The following is an 18,125-nucleotide window of genomic DNA, read 5'->3' on the forward strand; positions in this document are numbered from 1 at the left end:
TTAAAAACACCTAGTTGGAATTAGAAACCAATACAAGGAATCATGGAGATTAATCCATAAATCTATAATCCAATACAAGGAAATCGTGGAGATTTAGTCCATTAAATCTATAGCTATCCTATGGATTTTTCTCTTTGTACACTAGTATTCTTTTCTTTGTACACTTTTATGATGGGAGAATTGTTCTAGTGATCTTTGTTGGAACCAGTTTTCTTTTAGCCATTTTCTGATATTCAGCCATTACTTGGCGAGGATGGGTTTTCTGAAACACCTACTAATAGAAACAAAGGTGTTGTTTTATCGCTAGAGGGGGGAAGCTACTTTCGTATCACCAAGAGTAGTAGGAAGCTTATCAAGGAGATGGTGCTCAGCCATGCCAGTGCTTGTTGGCTGGCGAATACAGTGGAAGAGTGCTCACTATTGGAGGGAAGGAAAGATTTTTACAAGACGTATCGCAATGGGACTACGACATTGTTCGCTTCTAATGCTTTAGGACATTACTTGGAAGTAACAGACTATGGTGGCAGTGGGCATCAAGGACTTCTAGTGATCTCGGAACGAATGAAAGGAAGGGGTTGGAAAGCCTTTCTATGGAGATGAAGCATGCTTTGTCCATGCATATTCTAGAAAATAGGGCTCCAATGTTGGCTCAACGTTTGGATAGAGCGATAGACCATAGGAAGGAGATGGGGAGGTTGATCAAATTGTATGTGAGGCAGCGATGGGTGGCGCACGGAAAAGGGTGGCAGTGCTCGGTGGTATGGGCCACTCCTTGGCATTACAAAATAGAGAACAGGACAAAAAAGGAGGTGTAGCAAGGGAGTACCACTGGAGAGAGGTATGGTTGACGTGATGTACCAGAAATAGGGGGTGGAGGTTTGTCCTATGTTTGCTCAGTTGAAATTGAAAAGTAGGGGGTCCTGTTTGGGCTGAAAGAGGAACTTGCTGGTGCGAAAGAGGAACTTGGATTATTGAAGAAGGTGGTAGAAACTCTTTCATATAAAGTGGACATGGGCTTGAGCCATGGCCTGGGCCAAGGCCAATGTTATTCTAATAAAGGGAAAACCAAGGTTGGAAATGGGCCGAATCCCTTCTGGCCTGACAAAGGAAAAGCCAAGATTGGCTTGGGCCGGACAAGCCCAACTCGCTCACCCAGAATGAAATGGCACCTAAAATGGATTGGGCCTACATCCACTTAGGCCCAACATTATTCCTCTTTTGAAAAGGGTTCTACTTCTAGGCTTGTCACGGTACACTGGCCAGAGGTGCCATAGTCCTCTGGGCCGGCACCATCTGGTGTTGTTTACGGCAAAACTGGCGCCGAAAACCTAGTGTCGGTACCGACTGAGAAGGATGTGTAGACGAGGTTGCCAACTCTGAGCTATGAAACACCTTCCACCTCTAGGCATGTTGCGGTACACCGGCCAGGGGTGCCACAGATTTTTGTGCTGGCACCATTTGGGTTTGTTTCCGACAACACCTGTGCTGGTACCTACTAAGAAGGCTGTGTAGATGAGGTTGCCAACGCTGAACTGTGAAACATCGGGAGGGCCACTATATTGTGGGGTGACACAGACTGGTGCGCTGGTATTCTCTAGGTTGCCTCCCATCATCACTGTTACGAGGGTGATGTCCATGATGCCCGAACACTGAGACTATGCTTCATTCTGTAGATGAGAGGGTGGCAGCATCACCGGGAGGTCAGGAGCACTTGGGGTTGCCACAAAAATGTTGGCTGGAGACTTCTGTGCCGATGGTTGACCTTCGTGCCGTGTAGTTGACTATTCTAATACCGAAAAATGATTTTGTAGCTGAGAAACACTGTTTGGAGAGTGCGACATCAGTGTGTGAAACCTTGCATGGGGGGGGGGGGGTTGAAATGGAAGGAGCATTGATTTTATGAGTCTAACAAGGAGAGGAGATATAACAGTTGCCAAGATGGTGGTTGAAGGGAGGGAGGATGCAAGGAGGGCCGGTCATCTGTGGAGGTGGAAGAACCTATTTGAAACGCCCCGGTCCCAGAGGTCCAAGGAGTTAGCTCCTATCCTCTAAAATCATGTCTCCCAATACAAATATAATTTCCAAAGTCTCCAAAACAAAACATAAATTCATCTATTTCAACCAATTGCATAAATTTCTCTACAAGGTCATCAATGAAATAATCCAATAAAATAAATCAACGATTTCACAATCTCCCAATAACCTTGACATAATGAACTAGCAATTACACAAGTCTCAACAAACCAAATAAACATAAGGAAATCCAGTCTACCAAATCAAAATCCTCTAATAGCAATAGTACCCTTGGGTACTCAACTCCCTATCCTCAGCTATTCTTGCCCAGGCTTCCTATTCCTGATCCCCAACTGAACCATCAAAATCTTTTGAAACCGTCGGGGAAGAGAAACCGTCGGGGAAGAGAAAATTGAAAGGGGAAGAGAGACAGAATGAAACGATGTTGTGTTGGCCTCCATGGCTGGCTCTTTGTGGGCCTGGCCTGGGTTTGGGTCTGGGCTTGGGTATTACAGCATTCCTCTAAACTCCTTTCATCCCCGTGTCTCGGATTGGGTAATTCAAAAAGCTATGGAGATTACGCACTGTGTATGGATTACTTGCGAGGGTTTTGAAGATGAATTCATGGCATTACTCACAGCTATAGAGGTCGGATATGCACAATCCAAATCTAATCTATCCCTTAATTCGGCTAAAAAAAAGAGAAAGAGAACTCAAGATGCTTACTTAGGCAATGAATGATGATGGTGGGGAGAAGAGCTCTAACTGGGGGTGTCCCAAGGGGAGGGCAAAAATGGTTGATATATGAAGCCAAAAATAATATCATGGAATGTGAGGGGGATGAATCATAACAAACGACTCCAAGTTAGAAACTCACTTCATCAATGGAAGGGTGATATTATTTGCCTATAGGAGACATTACAAGAAAACTACTTTGAAGTTTATGGAGAGGGCAAAATGTTGGGTGGTCATATTTGCCATTTAAAGGAGCATCCAATGGTGTTCTAATTATGTTCAATAAAAGGGTGGTGGAAAGGGTGGAGGAATGTGTGGGCAATTTCACTGTGGGTTGCTCTTTTAAGGATTTAGAAGATGGTTTCCAATGGGCATTCGTTGGAGTTTACGACCCTAATATTGATTTGGAGAGAATGCCATTGTGGGAAGAATTGGCGGGACTTCTTAGTTGGTGGGAGTTACCAAGATGCATAGGGGGGTGATTTCAATGTAACTCGCTTCCCGAGTGAAAAGCCGGGTGTGTCCCACATCACTCCCACCATGAGGGAGTTTTTTGACTTCATTTTAGAATAAGAGCTTATGAATATTCCTTTAACTGGAGGTACGTTTATTTGGTCCAACAACCGTGAACTCCCATCTTGGTTGAGAATTGATAGGTTCTTGATAACTTCAGATTGAGAGTTACATTTTTCGGATGTAACCCAAAGAAGATTACCCAGGTTATGCTCTGATCATTTCCCCATCATCTTAGATTGTGGAGGCATCCAAGGGGAAAGAATGTACTTTAAATTTGAGAATGTGGCTTAAATCTAATGGTTTTGTAGACAGGGTCAGACAATGGTGGTCTTCTTGCTGTTTCCAAGGTTCTCCAAGCTTCATAATGACAAGAAAATTAAAAGTGCTGAAACATGATCTAAAGCATGGAATGAACAAGTTTTTGGCAAAGTGATTCAACAAAGGCGCTCTCTCTTAGAGGAGCTCGAAGGTTTGGAGGACGATGAGGAGGCAATAACTCTCTCTGAATCCGAGAGAAATCACAAGAATTAGGTAATCACAAAACTTGAAAGAGTAACATTGGAGGAGATCTCTTGGAGACAAAACTTAAGGGCACTATGGCTCAAGTGGCTCATAGGAGGAACAATGCTATTGACATGTTGATGGTAGATGGAGCAGTTTCCTCGTATCAACTTGTCATCAAGAATCACATGGCACTAGTGACAAGGCTACAAGCCTAGATGGTTTTACCATGGGCTTTTTCCAAGCTTGTTGGGACGTGATCAAGAGTGACCTTATGCACTTTTTTTAAGATTTTCATACTAATGCCAAATTTGAGATACCTTTTTAGCATTCGTTCCTAAAAAGTTGGGGTCCATGGATGTGAGAGACTACCACCACATTAGCCTCTTGAATGGGGTTTACAAGATTCTTTCTAAAGTGCTAGCGAATAAAAAAGTTAATTTCGAAGCCTCAAAATGCATGTCAAAGGTGGACAAATCCTAGATTTGGTCTTACTTGCAAATAAAGTTTGGGATGGACGGCTCAAATCTAGAGAATTTGGGTTACTTTGCAAATTAGACATGGAGAAAGCCTATGATCACGTCAATTGAAAGTTCTTACTTTGTTTACTTGCAAGATGTGGCTTTGGGGTGAAATGGCAGAATTGGGTAGAGTTTTGCATCTCTATAGTTCACCGATGGGTTTCTTGGACTCCTCCCATGGTTTGAAATAGGGGGCCCACTCTCTCCTTTAATTTTTTTATTCGTCATGGAAGCCCTCAGTAAGATGATTGTGGGTCTTGTGGAAAGTGGTTTTCTCAGTAGGGAATGGTGATTATGGTTCCATTGATATTTCTCACCTGCTCTTTTTTGGCAATACTATCATCTTTTGTGGTGTAAATCTCGGGTATATGCAATCTTTAAGGGCTCTATTGCTTTGTTGTGAAGCTGTCTCGGGTTTGACAATTAATCTCTCAAAGTCTAAATTGGTGCCCGTGGGGACTGTCCCCGAAGCGGAGAATTTTGTCTCTCTCTTGGGATATAAGTTATCATTTATACCCTTGAAATATCTTGGCTTACCACTGGGTGCTTCCTTCTTTAAATTAGAGAGGATTTTGAGTGTTGGGGTTGAAAAGGTGGAGCGCAGATTGACTTCTTGGAAGTTGTAGTATTTTTCTAAAGGTTGTAGGCTTACTTTGATTAAAATTACTCTTTCTAACTTACCCACCTATTTTCTATCCTTGCCTTTGCTTCCCGCAAAGGTTGCCGACCCTTATTGAGAAGCTACAATGAGACTTATTGTGGAGTGGATTGGGGGAAGAGTTCGTAAGTTGGTCAACTATTTGTACTCCAATTTTTGGGGGTGGATTGGGGATTTGTAACTTGATGAAGTTCAACCAAGCTCTGTTGGGTAAATGGTTGTGAACTTATAGCGGTACCAACATCAGCCCGGAGGCTATGGAAGTCTGTTATAGATTCACAGTTTAGGGAGGCTTGGGGAGGATGGTGCTTGAATGAGGTACGCGGCCCATATACGGTGGGTTTGTGGAAATACGTGGGGATTAGGAGACATTGGAAGATCTTTCGAAGACATGAACATATTGTGGTAGGCGGTGACTCTCGTGTTAGATTTTGGTATGACTAATGGTGCGGTCAATGAAGCCTCCAAGACACCTTCCCTGCCATTTTTGAGCTTGCATGAGCAAAGGATGCAACGATGGTTGATCTCTTGGTCTTTTCTAGTGGCTCCCCTCAATGAAATGTAGATTTCGTTAGGGTAGCCCAAGATTGGGAGTTGGAGACTATCTCAGAGTTCTATGTGGCACTGTATTCCGTAAGCATGACCGAGGGTACCATAGATAATATGAACTAGAGCCCCTCCAAGAAAGGTAGATTCACTGTCAGATCATTTTACCAAGTTCTAACGAGCCCCAGAAAGACCATGTTCCCATGGAAGAGTATATGGCATACGAAAGCTCTTTCAAAAGCAGCGTTTTTCTTCTGGATAGCATAATTGGACAAGATCCTCACCACAGATAATTTAAGAAAATGTCGGGTAATGTTGTTGGACTAGTGTTGCATGTAGAAGAATGGGGAATCAATAGATCATCTGCTTTTACATTGTGAGGTGGTTAGGACCATGAGGGATGCTTTCTTTGTGGGTCATGCCTCTTTGACTGGTGGTAATTCACAAGTGGTAGCAATTTGGAGAATGGTTCCTATATGTAATTGTTGGCGTATTTGGCGAGAGAGAAATGATAGAAGCTTCGAAGATCGCGAGAGAACAATGGAGGAGTTTAAAATTTTCTTTTTAAATCATTGTTCTTATGGGCAGGGGCCGTTGTTTGTAATGGGCTAAATATCCATGAGTTTCTACTTTCAGTTGTAAACTCTAGTTAGGTACTTCTAATGTATACTTCCTGTGTCTGTGTACTTGGGTTTTGCCTACTTTTAATGAATAAAACTTCTTGATTACCTACAAAAAAAATCTATAGCTATCACACCCAAAGGACCAATGTTTTGTAGAAGAAAGTTTTAAGTTCATCCAGTGACTGTTCGCAGTCTTTGAAGTTTTAATTGTTCCTTTCCCTTGAGATGCACCACAGTAAACAAATGGTGACCATCTTCCACACTACTGCAATTTGACTGTTTCCACTTAATCCTCTCCAGGTAGCAAGGAGATCTACTACCTTTTTTCTAGGCATAACCCATGCTAAACCGACGACTTTGCCAGAAAAGTCATAACACAGGGTGCTAGCAAACTGACAATGAAGTGGTACTTGGTCTACAATTTCTCCACCTGTTCTGGACATACAGAACTAACCCACTACGATAATATGACATTTCCTTAGGTTATCTGTGGTGAGAATCATCCCTAAAGAAGCTGTCTAAACAAAGAAAGCTGCTTCTAGAGGTGCCTTAGTCTTCCATGGGAAGGAGTTCATATCCTGGGTAGTTAAGGCTTGATAGAATGAGGGAACGGTGTACTTTCCTTTCTTAGAAGGACTCCATAGAGGTTTGTCTACCCCACCGACTGTTATTCTCATAGAGTACAATAGATTGAAAAAGAATGTGAAAGTGTCGACTTTCCAGTCTTGCGCCTCTTTAGGGAAACTGACTTTCCACTGAGGGGACCATTGGGAAGTGCCAATAAGTCAGCAACTGAAGCCTCCCACATTCTTGTGGTCTTAAATATTTCAGGAAAATTTCCATGAGGGTTCCCTCACCACACAAGTGTCATGCCAAAATCTGACCCTAGAGCTTTCGCCGATCTCAAATATGGTATATCTAGTAAGACCACCCTACTCTTCTGACGTTTTTCCATAGCTCTACGCCCAAGCACCACCATAATTGGAGTCCACTGTAGCCTGTCATAAAACTTCCCTCTCAAGTTGATATTGCCACAACTATTTCCCCAGTAAAGCCTCACTAAATACAAGAAGATTTTGGATACCCAATCCTTCCCCTGAAATCAGTGAGAATACCTTTGTCCAATTTACTAGATGAAATTTAAATTCTTCACCTATCGCACTCCATAGAAAGTCCTATTGTAGCTTGTCCATGTGTTTTGCCATTCTAGCAGGAAGGAAAAAAAGGGACAAGTGGCAAGTTGGATAATGTACTCTTGATTAAATTGATCCCGCTGCCTTTAGACATAACATCGTCTTCCAACTAGCCAATCTGCATTCGATCTTCTTAGTCATGCCATCCTATATGGACTTTGCCTTGAATGAGGCTCCCAGAGGTATACCAAGATACTTCATAGGCAGATGTGATATGTTGCAACCCAACAGATTAGCCAGGCTCGCCACATTGGGCACATGTTTCAGTGGAACCAACCATGACCTTCCTAAATTTTCCTCTCCAAAAAATAAACGTGAAATATATGCAAATTGATTTTCAATTACTCCTTTGTTCTCCAAATTGATGGAAGTTTCTGAAAACGAAACCCTTTATCCATTTAACTTCCTGTATTACTCTTAAAACCTGATTGATGCTACCATTTGAGTCTATTGGCACATCAATTTAAATCAACATAAAGGTGCTTTGAATTTATAGGCATGGTTTTTATGTGCATATATGGAATGAGTTATGCAGCATGCTTTTGTCAGAATATTGCCCTTGTGTTATCATTCATGTTCTCAGCATTTTTTCTCTGCTAACATTTCTTGTTATTGGTAAGTGAGTAGTTATTCTCTCCCTGGCATCATGATTAATCTTTTATATGTTGATATAGGTTGGATACTTTTGTGTTTATATATGGTCACGCTTATTATTTTCTAAAGTAAATTTTATTTGTTTTTGAGCCCCTTGTTTTGTACTTTTATAACAGAATCGTGGATTTATTGACAAAGAGCAATGCATTCAACTGTTTGAGGAACTGAACAAATACAGGTATTAAATGAACACAATCTTTAACTTGCTTAACATAATTTAAATAAGTATACCCCAAGAGGATACAATAGTCAATTGTATGCTGTAGTATGTCTAGTGGAACAGTTAAAAATGGACACAAGTTTGAACAAATCAATTTTCCTCTTCTTTGTGTTCTCTCAAAATCTAAACTTTGCAACATGGTATTAGAGAGTTTACTAGATTGTTAATACCTGATTTTCCTGTGATTTTTGCTTCTTTTGTGAGTATATATTAACAAAAAAATAGAAAAAGAGTAGCCTTCCAGATAGTGATGTTGTTTGACTGCACTAATGCCATTGGTTGTTAGTTGGTAGGGGTTGGTTGTCGTTGTCGGCACTTTCTGCAGAGGTTGGTGGTGCGGTGGTGCCAACCATGGGTGAGGCCGGAACTGATATTTCCCGCATTACAATGGGTTTAATGTCGTTTCCTGTTTTTTCCGGCGTTGTGTCCGGTATCAACTGCTGAAGTTGAGCTCATCATTGTCTTTTGTGCCGTCTGGTGACTTTCCCGTTGTGGAAGGCTGCCAGTCAGGCCATTTGTTGCTGGCGACGTTTAAGCTAAGGGAGCAAGCGTTGTTTGGCAACGAGAATAAGGTAACCCACTTATTCTTGTTTAAGACCTATCAAATCCGGTTTCCAAGCCGGATTTGGTACAAGGCTGATTTGTACTAGTACATACTCGACATGTACCGGTTTAGATCTTATACTAGCTGGTTCATACTGGTTTGGAGCTGATAACTACCGATATTCAGCTATTTTCGTCGATAGTTACCAATAATCAACCGGAATAGGCTGAAACCTGGTTATTTAGGTCTGTTTCATGTGTTTTTCACATAACTTCAACTCGGATTTATACTTTTCAGATCGGGCTCAAGTTGGTTTCTTCGATTTTCATCCATATTGGATATTGTGTAATGGTTTGCTACCTTTGGGTTAGATTGTGTGGTATTTTCAGCTCTCATGTCTATTAAATTTGAGTCGTTGTCTTTTACATCAAGCTTTAATGTGCTGATGATCTCGGTAAAGTTGAATGGAAAGAACTATGTGCTTTGGGCGAAATCTGTTGAAGTGTTTTTACAGGGCAAAGAGTTCATAGCCATTTCGTTGATACAAAACTTGATTCAAGTAGTCCTACATATGCTCAATGGTAACTATCTTGATGAGTTGTTAGACTTTGACTTGTATTTGTTTTTCAAAAAATTTTTCAATGGAAGGACCAACTTGAACCCAGTTACTTTCATTGTGACCTCCCTACTTCCGTTGTGAATCAATTTCTTTCTTAGTCACTTGGTGGAGCATACCTTTGGTGCCTAAATGTGACTTCATTTATTGTATTAGTTTTCTCTCACTGATAGGAAGTATATGAGTAAATTTCAGTGCTTGACGCTTTGATTTGGTTTAAACCTACTCCTTTCTATCTGCTCAACCTATCCACCTCATGGGCTTGACTTAGTGTATGGATTTCTGGGTTCTTGAATCATTCCAAACATAAGCGATGGGTCAACCGTGGATAACGAAGTCGAAAATGTGAAGGTATTAATAATTAGGATCCGGGTATTGTAGGATATGTCTTTATGGAATTGGAGATATTGGACTGCATGGGCACCTTAGAACTTTAGATGTGATTTGCTATTTATGGAACTAGTTATGGTCATAAAGGAAGAACCTATGGAAGTAGAATAGAGATTATTGATTCCACAAATCCTTGGAGATTACCGATAGTCATGTTGAGCAAATTTTAAGGATGAATTTTTATAAGGGGGTAGGAATGTAATAACCCAGCCCGCTAGAAGCTCGGACCCAAGATCCTAAGCTAGCCAGCACGACTTTTTAAAAGATAAAGGAAACCCAAAACGGTGTGTTCGATGGCCTAAGCCCTTAACCCCTTGTTTTTCTTCTTCCCCCCAGACCCTGACACTCCCTCTTTGCCCAAATTCCTGCAAGTCTCCATCCACGTCTCCGTTTGTTTACTTTGTCTTTGTCCGCCTCTATCTCTCTCTCTCTCTCTCTCTCTCTCTCTCTAACCCCCTTTATTTTCTTCTCTCTGCCACACTAATGTTGCTCCATCGCTTGCTGCCATCAGCTGGGCCAACCGTTGAGTTTAGTGGAAACCGCCACACCACGTCCAACCGCTCCACCTCACTCTACCGTGGTAAGCATTTTTCTGATATCTCTCTCTATCGGGTATATGACAGTCCATCTATGCTAACTTGGGTTGTTAAGTTCTCCAAATAGTTTTAGAAATTTTGTGGATTAAGATTGTGTTTGTGAAATTTGGTTTAATCGGGTTGGTTTGAGTGGAGGTCGGTTTTGAGATACCATGGACATAGGAGGAAGTGATTTGCGACCTTGAATTGGTAGTCAAATATGTCTGGGTGTGAATGTGAATTGTGATGGTGGGTTTGTATGGAGTTTAGACAAAATTCAAGGAGGTTTGGTTGACTATTTGGTGGAGTTGTATTTTTGGGACACATTGTACTTAGGCAACTATAAACCTGAGGCGCTGAGCGGACTAGATGTTGAATGGGTCGTCTATGGGCTTAAGAGTTGGTTCTCTTTGAGCAGTAGTCCAAATTATAGAATTATGCTATTTATGTTGGTTTAATGATGTTATGAGTTATTAATATACTAGTGATGATTTTTGGTCTTGGTTGTGACACTGCTACTGTTCGGTTTTGAAGCCTTAGATAGTACACAACAAAAGTTAGGTAAAAGGTGCTCCTAAACTAGATTTTGCAAAAACCTGATTGAGGTTTATTTTGTGAGAAACTTGCATATTTTATTATGAAAAACAACCTCGGACATTTTCTACACTATTCGTTGTATCTAAACAAAAAAATGAAATATTTCTATCCTGATTGGTGTAGACATGAGCATTTTTGGTACTCTGTTCTCAACTGCATAAAAAGCGAATATGATGTCTCAAATCTTTATATGATTATATGATATTTATTTGTCTAGTACTTTGTTATGAGATGTATTGCATCTGAAAATTCTCTGATATGACATTTTGTTTCTGCTTTTGTTATGACTTGACCATGGGTGTAAAATTGTGGCCTTCATTATTATGTTAGTAGTAAAATAGTTTGGGTTATGATGTTTTATTGGGTTTTGGAAAATGAGAGAAAAAGTTAAGTAAAAATATTTTAAAGTTAAAAAAATGTTTGAATATAATTTTTTACAAGTCTTTTTGTTTTAAAAATTGAAAAAGTTGTATTATTTTTTGTGTTTTGTTTGGGAGTTTGGGAAAATTTTAATGATTAGATGAAAAAGTTGAAAATTTGAAATTGAAAAGTGTTTTGTGTTTGAGTGATGTTTGGGAAGGAAATATCTGAGAATATCTGAAAACTTGAGAATAGTTGTGTTGCCAAATGAACCCTAATGTGGTTTTTTGCATGGGTCTTTCTGGTTTGCAAACTTGGCGTGCCGAGTTTAAAAGGGGAAGATTTCACTTTTGTTTATGCCCGAATTAGCATTCGAGGATAGCACAATCTTGCCACGGGGGTAAACATGACCTCTATTCTATTATGATCACGTTTCAGTTATACTTATGCCAAAGGTCTTTTGTCTATAATATTATTGTAAATAAATGTTTTTGAAATACCGCTTTGCTATTTTTGAGACTGTTTTGTTTTGCATTCTGTAATTGGCTCATGTTTACAAACTAGTATAGGCTTGCTCCTTATTGAGTCGGTGGACTCACCCATTGATCTCCACTATTTTTTTTTTTAAATGACTTTGATAGTTGTAACAGTTGGAATAGATGGTATGTGATAGAATTATAAGAGAAATGTGAGATAAGTGCTAGGTGGCATTAGTGGATTTGTGACATTTTAGAGAATATGTAGTAGTGTCAAATTTACTTTCTTTGGAAGGATTTTGGAGGTATTTTATTTTGGAGGATTATTGTATCTAAGTTTTATATTTTGTGGATTTCAGGTTAAAAGGTTTCACCCTAGGAACGGGGTGTGACACTAGTAGCCTATATTATCTCGATTTCAAGCCTTCACCCACTTGAGCTCTCACCTCCTCATCATCATCAGATTTTGAATGACATTGTCGCTTTGGCCATCCTTCCCTTTTTGTTTTGAAATGTCAGATTAGGAATCTTGGAAATTCATCTTCTTTTCATTGTGAAGCATATCAACTTGGCAAACACCGTAATGTGTCTTTTGTATCTCGGCATGATAATTGTGCCTCAAGTACTTTTAAATTGATTCACTTTGATGTATGGGGACCAGCCAATATTGAGTCAAACAAATTTCATTATTTTCACATTTGTGAATGATTATTCTTGTATGACATAGTTGTCTTTTATTTTTATTTTATTTTTTTTTATTTTTATTTTTATTTTTTTTTACGAAGGCACGATATGAACTTCTTTTCAAATTGAAAATCTTTCGAGAATAAATTAAACTCAATTTGGACACAAAATTTGAGTTTTGTGTTTTGTGAATGCCAAAGTATATCCATCTAGTGCCCTTGCTACTTAGGAAATAAAGGAATTTTTCATCAAACCTCAAGTTTTCATACCCCAATAGAGTGGTGTGTTGAACACAAAAATCGTCATTTGTTAGATGTAACAACACTTTTAGTTCACATATATTTTTCCTAAACTTTTTTGGAGTGATGGAGTCCTTACTACTTATCACCTTATTAACCACATGCCTTCATTAGTCCTCGATGGCGCCTCTACTTATTCTATTTTGTTCCCTACATCTCATGCATTTCCTCTTCCTCCTCAAATCTTTGGGTGTGTTTTTTAAGTTCATAACCTTGGCCTGGGTTCTGAAAAACTTTATCAATGTGCTACCAAATGCGTTTTTGTTGGTTATTCCAGGACTCAAAAGGATATTGCTGCTATTGTCATATTCTTCGATGCTATTTCACTAGTGTCGATGTCACATTATTTTAGTCCATACTTTATTTGTTGGACACATCTTTGATTGGTGAGTGTGATCTTGTATCGTCATCCTCCCCATGTCTTTTGTTACCCACTCTTACGCTTCCATCATTACCCTCACCCACCCTTACCCACTCATCATTGATACCTTAGATAGTTCCTTACAGGTTTGTTCTTATCGGTTTAGACTACTGGCTCCCGTGCCGCCACCAACCTTGTCTCATCTTCAAATCCTTAGGGGATGCCTGGAGAATGAGATAAGATGAGAATTTTGTGAATAGTAGTAAAATGGTTTGAGTTAAGATTTTATTGGGTTTTGGGAAAGGAGAGAGAAAAAGTTGAATAAAAAATATTATAAATTTAAAATATTGTTAGAATATTATTTTTGTTTTGGGGTTTGTAAAAGTTGAATTGGTTTTTGTATTTTGTTTGAAAGTTTGGAAAATGTGTAATGATTAGATAATGATTAGATGAAAAAGTTGAAGATTTAAAATTAAAGTGTTTGTATTTGAATGATATTTGTGAAGAAAATTATGAGTAATTTTGAGATGAGTTGAGATGAGTTATGTTTTCCAAACAACCCCTTAGTTACCTAGTATCAGATTCTCACCTTGTTGCTCTTATAAAAGGTACTTGTTCTTTTGTTACTCATTACCCAATTACCAGTTTGTTTATTGTCAAATTCCTAAAGTTTTACTTCTCAAATTTCAAAGCTATTTATTCCTATAGCAGTCTAGGATGCTTTATCTCTAGGGTTACAGAGTCAAGTTCCATCCTGGTGGTTCTATAGAATGTTTGAAAGCACGCTTGGTCGCTAAAGGTTATATTTAAACTTACGACATTTATTATGAGGAGACCTTCTCTCCGGTTGCCAAAATACCTGTTGTTTGAGTATTGATATTTCTTGCTGCTAATCTAGACTGACCCTTATTCCACTTGGATGTTAAAAATGCATTTTTACATGGAGACTTGCATGAGGAAGTACGGGAGTGAGTACAAGACCAGACAAGTTATTCCCTTGCCTCGCAGCGGCGGCATCTATCTTTTAAGTTAAGTAATTTCCTAAGACGGCTCCTCTTATTCTACGATAATCCAAGCAGCAATTCCAAAAGGAACTGCAACTTTATTTTGTAGAGGAACAGAGACAATGACTTCATTAATGAATCAAATAAAAGGAAAATGAGGAAAGCGATTGATGAAAACGTGGTGCCAGCTAGTGAGAGTGAGCGGATGATCACTACATGGCTTTCCCACTTCTTTTTGTCACTAAGGCAATCTGCTAACACTCTAAATGATTCATGACACCACTATTCTCTGGCCATAGAGAACAGCCTACATCCAAACTCAAAGGCATTTGAGCTGCGTCTAAATTAAATTAAGGGTAAGGGCCCGTACTCTCTCTTCTGTAGATATGCTATCCCTTACGGTTATGGTATGGGGGAAGGGAAGTGAGATCTACTGATTGATTTGATATTAGATGAGCGGCCATACTATGATCGTTTGGGAGACATGGCTCCATGTGCTACACACAAGAATGAATTGTTATGTGGTCGGTAAACTATTTATGCAGGCAACCTATAAAATCAAATCACGTATTTTTTAATGTCTTTCCGTCGTATTTAGTCTTAAATTTTTATGTTTCTGCTTGTGCCCGGAGAGAGAATAGGCACAACTTCCCCTCTCCCTGTTCTATCGTCCAAAACATGCTGGCCGTTCTAAGTTCCGGGGTTTGGGTCGAATAGGACCAGACCAAATCGGCTGGATCTATGGAATCTGAACTGATCTGATCGTAGCTTCGAGTTCACGTGTCGTCCCACTGCTGGACCGGAAAGGAAGGGGGCAGCGAACCTCCTGCCAAGAGGCCAAGGTTGCTTGCTAACTCTCATCCACTTGTTAGAAGGAAGTGCAGCTTGATTGTTGGGGGAATCAACGGGATGGAAAAAATTAGGTAAATAAAAATATTAGATTTCCCTTACATTGAGCAACCAACTGGGCTAAAATCGAGGTGCTGTATGCAAGTTAATAAAGATAATATATGGTTTGAAGCAATCCTCTCGAGCATGGTTTGCAAAGTTTTTTGATGCTATATTGGCATTTGGTCTTCATAGATGTCAGACATACAGCTAATGTAGGTTTTATTTTGTTGGTAGTAGATGTGGACAACATTGTAATTATTGGGAGTGACTCAGCTGAGATTAGTAGGATGAAGCAGTTTTTGCATGATTAGTTTCACACAAAAGATTTGGAAAACTTAGATATTTTCTTGGGATTGAAGTTGACAAGTCTAAAAAGGGTAATTGTCTATCTCAGAGAAAATATGTACTCAACCTAGTGGAAGAAATTGGTTTGTTGGGTGCACGACCTATTGACACTCTTTTATGGATATGAATCGTAAACTCTTGAACGATGAGAGAGAGTTGTTTGAAGATCTAGGTAGGTATCGACAACATGTTGCGAAATTGAATTATCTTACCGTCACCTAGACTTGTCATCTCTTATGCAATGAGTGTAGTGAGTTAGTTTCTAGAAACACCAAGGGTCTCACATTGGGATGCTATAATCCATATTCTTTGTAATCTTAAGTGAGCTCCTGGCCTTGGATTGTTATATAGGTCACTTGGACACCTTAAAGTTGAAACTTTTTCAAATGCTGATTGGGCAGGGTCACCTTCAAATAGAAGATCTACTACTGAATGCTGTACCTTTGTGGGAGGTAACTTGGTTACACGGAAGGTTAAGAAAAAAACAAAAGTAACTCGTTCTAGTGCTGAAGCTGAATACATGGTAATGGCTTACACCTCTAGTGAGTTGACATGGTTGCAACATTTCCTTCAAGAGATTGGTGCTGAAGCTTCTGTTTCTCTTTAGTTATTCTGTGATGATGAAGCTGCAGTGCATATTGTTTCTAATTCTATGTTTCGTGAGAGGACCAAGCAAATAGAGATTAATTGACGCTTCATTTGAGATAAGATATTGAGTGGTGATATTTCTACTCCTATTGTTAAGTCTATTGATCAACTTGTATAATCTGTTAATACTTATCTGTTCCAGGCTGGGTTTATATGACAAGTATGCCCCAACTTGTGAGGGAGTGTTAGAGGGCATAATTGTCAATTATATGTTTTAGTATATATAAACAGCAAGAAATGGGGGCATAATTGTCAATTATATGTTTTAGTATATATAAACAGCAAGAAATGGACACGTTCGAAAAAATCAGTTTCCATCTTCTTTGTGTTCTCTCAAAATCTAACCTTTGAAACACTTGTCAAATTACTTTTCCCTTATTGTGCATGGTGACATTTATTTTTTTATTTTTATATTTTGTTGGAAAATACACATAACTAGCTAAACTATAATTTTGACAATCTCCCTCCAAAATACTAATTCTGACAATTACTCCCCTAAACTATCAATTTTGACAATCACCCTCCAAATTGCCAAAAAATTTTAATTGTACTCCCTTTTCCTTCAGAAAGTCAAAATACAACTTTTATTTTTAAAAAAGACATAGATTCCTATAAAATTAAAAAGAAAATTAAAAAAGTGACCCACAAGAGAAAAAAAATAAAATTTTCAATTTTTTATTTATTAGGGTATTTTCATCAACTTTTTTACGTAGGTTAAATTGCAATTTTTTGTAGGTTTGATAGTTTAGAGGGGGTAATTATGAATTATGTGGTAGTTTGAGGGGGTTATGAACTTATGCGTCTTTTCGCCCCTTTTCCCATTTAAAAAAATCCTGGTGGTGAATAGAACGATGAGAATGGGAGGCTCCTGTGAGAATGAAGGCTTTTTTTCCTCTTTATGAATTTATTTCTGGGACCAAGCAAGATTTCCTTCTCTCTTAACTCCAAAGGGGTTTCAGGAAGCAATGGCAACCTCAAAGAATAGCTTTCTCTGTGGCAACGTAATGTAATAAAGTTGTTTGGTTTTAGCTTTCGTAAGTATTGTCACATCCCTGTTTCCAATAAGTAAATAATGCAATACAGTAGTAGATTATACTTCTTAAAACGGGAGACCTTGTTATGAAGTGTTTTTCAGTGTTTTTATTTTTAAAAAGAAAATAACTACTTGAATTCATACACCTATAGTTCTTAGTAACTTGCTTATTCAAGAAGTCAGAAAGTGCTGAGTAGTTGTTATTGGAGGTTTTAGTTTTTCTTTTTCTGAACTTTCAAAACGATTCATGCAGAGTCGCCTGTGGCGACTGAAATTCTTGCACAATTTTGCTTTCCTAACTACGCCTAGTCATCTACTTCTGATTTCTCTGAAATATGAAATTTCAATTTAAAAATCCTTTCGTCTTGTCAATGATCACTGTCATCATTACCCTGTGTTACTTTCATATTGCTGCTTTTTGAATTAAATATGCCCAAGGAAACTTTCAGGCAGCATCTTAGTTGCTTTCTTACTTCTTGTTGTTGCTGGAAGCCTTCTTTTTAAACCATTTAGATTGTAAAGGAGATTTATATTTTCGCCATTTATGGGCAGGTTTGGGGGGTGGGATGAGACATAAAATTCTCATCTTATCTCATCTCATCATTACACATTTTTCAAATTCCTATACAAAATATAATAAACAATTCAACTTTTTCAAATCCCAATTCAACTTTTTCAAATCTCAAAATAATAATAATACTAAAATATAATATTTTAAACGCTAAAACAAAACACAAAATTCTCATCTCACCCCCCAAACCTGCCCTAAATCTTCTTCTCTTTTTTTTTTTTTTCTGCTATATGAAGTTTGGACATAAAGATGACCCTGACTGGGGGAGAGGCCACCCTAGATTGAGAAATGGTTTAGGAGGCAGCCTAAAGGCAGAAATGTCACAACCATGTGCTTTTTGTATTTGGTGATGACATCCTGATTTTTAGAATGGAGTCTACAGAAACTTCAGTGAACCACCCATCATTTTAATTGTCTTGTCAATACTGGATGTAGGTCTAGGAAAGAAACAATTAATGTGTTTTCTTTATGTTGATTTGGCTCTTTCCACAAGATATCAGCATTTCTAACGAACAAAATGTATGTTCTTATATTAATTATAGCTTGTGATA

At 38.7% G+C, this 18,125-nt stretch overlaps 1 protein-coding gene across 1 annotated transcript in view; it reads left to right on the forward strand.

The window, feature by feature from the left end:
* Positions 1–18,125, forward strand: part of LOC109004223 (two pore calcium channel protein 1B-like) — a 61,132-nt gene that overhangs the window by 30,472 nt on the left and 12,535 nt on the right. Inside the window, exon 10 of the mRNA XM_018982709.2 lies at positions 8,077–8,138. Coding sequence (XP_018838254.2) covers positions 8,077–8,138 — 62 coding nt within the window. The remainder of the gene's footprint in view (positions 1–8,076; positions 8,139–18,125) is intronic.

The sequence above is a fragment of the Juglans regia genome, chromosome 10 (genome assembly GCF_001411555.2).
Source record: "Juglans regia cultivar Chandler chromosome 10, Walnut 2.0, whole genome shotgun sequence".
Lineage (NCBI taxonomy): Eukaryota > Viridiplantae > Streptophyta > Magnoliopsida > Fagales > Juglandaceae > Juglans > Juglans regia.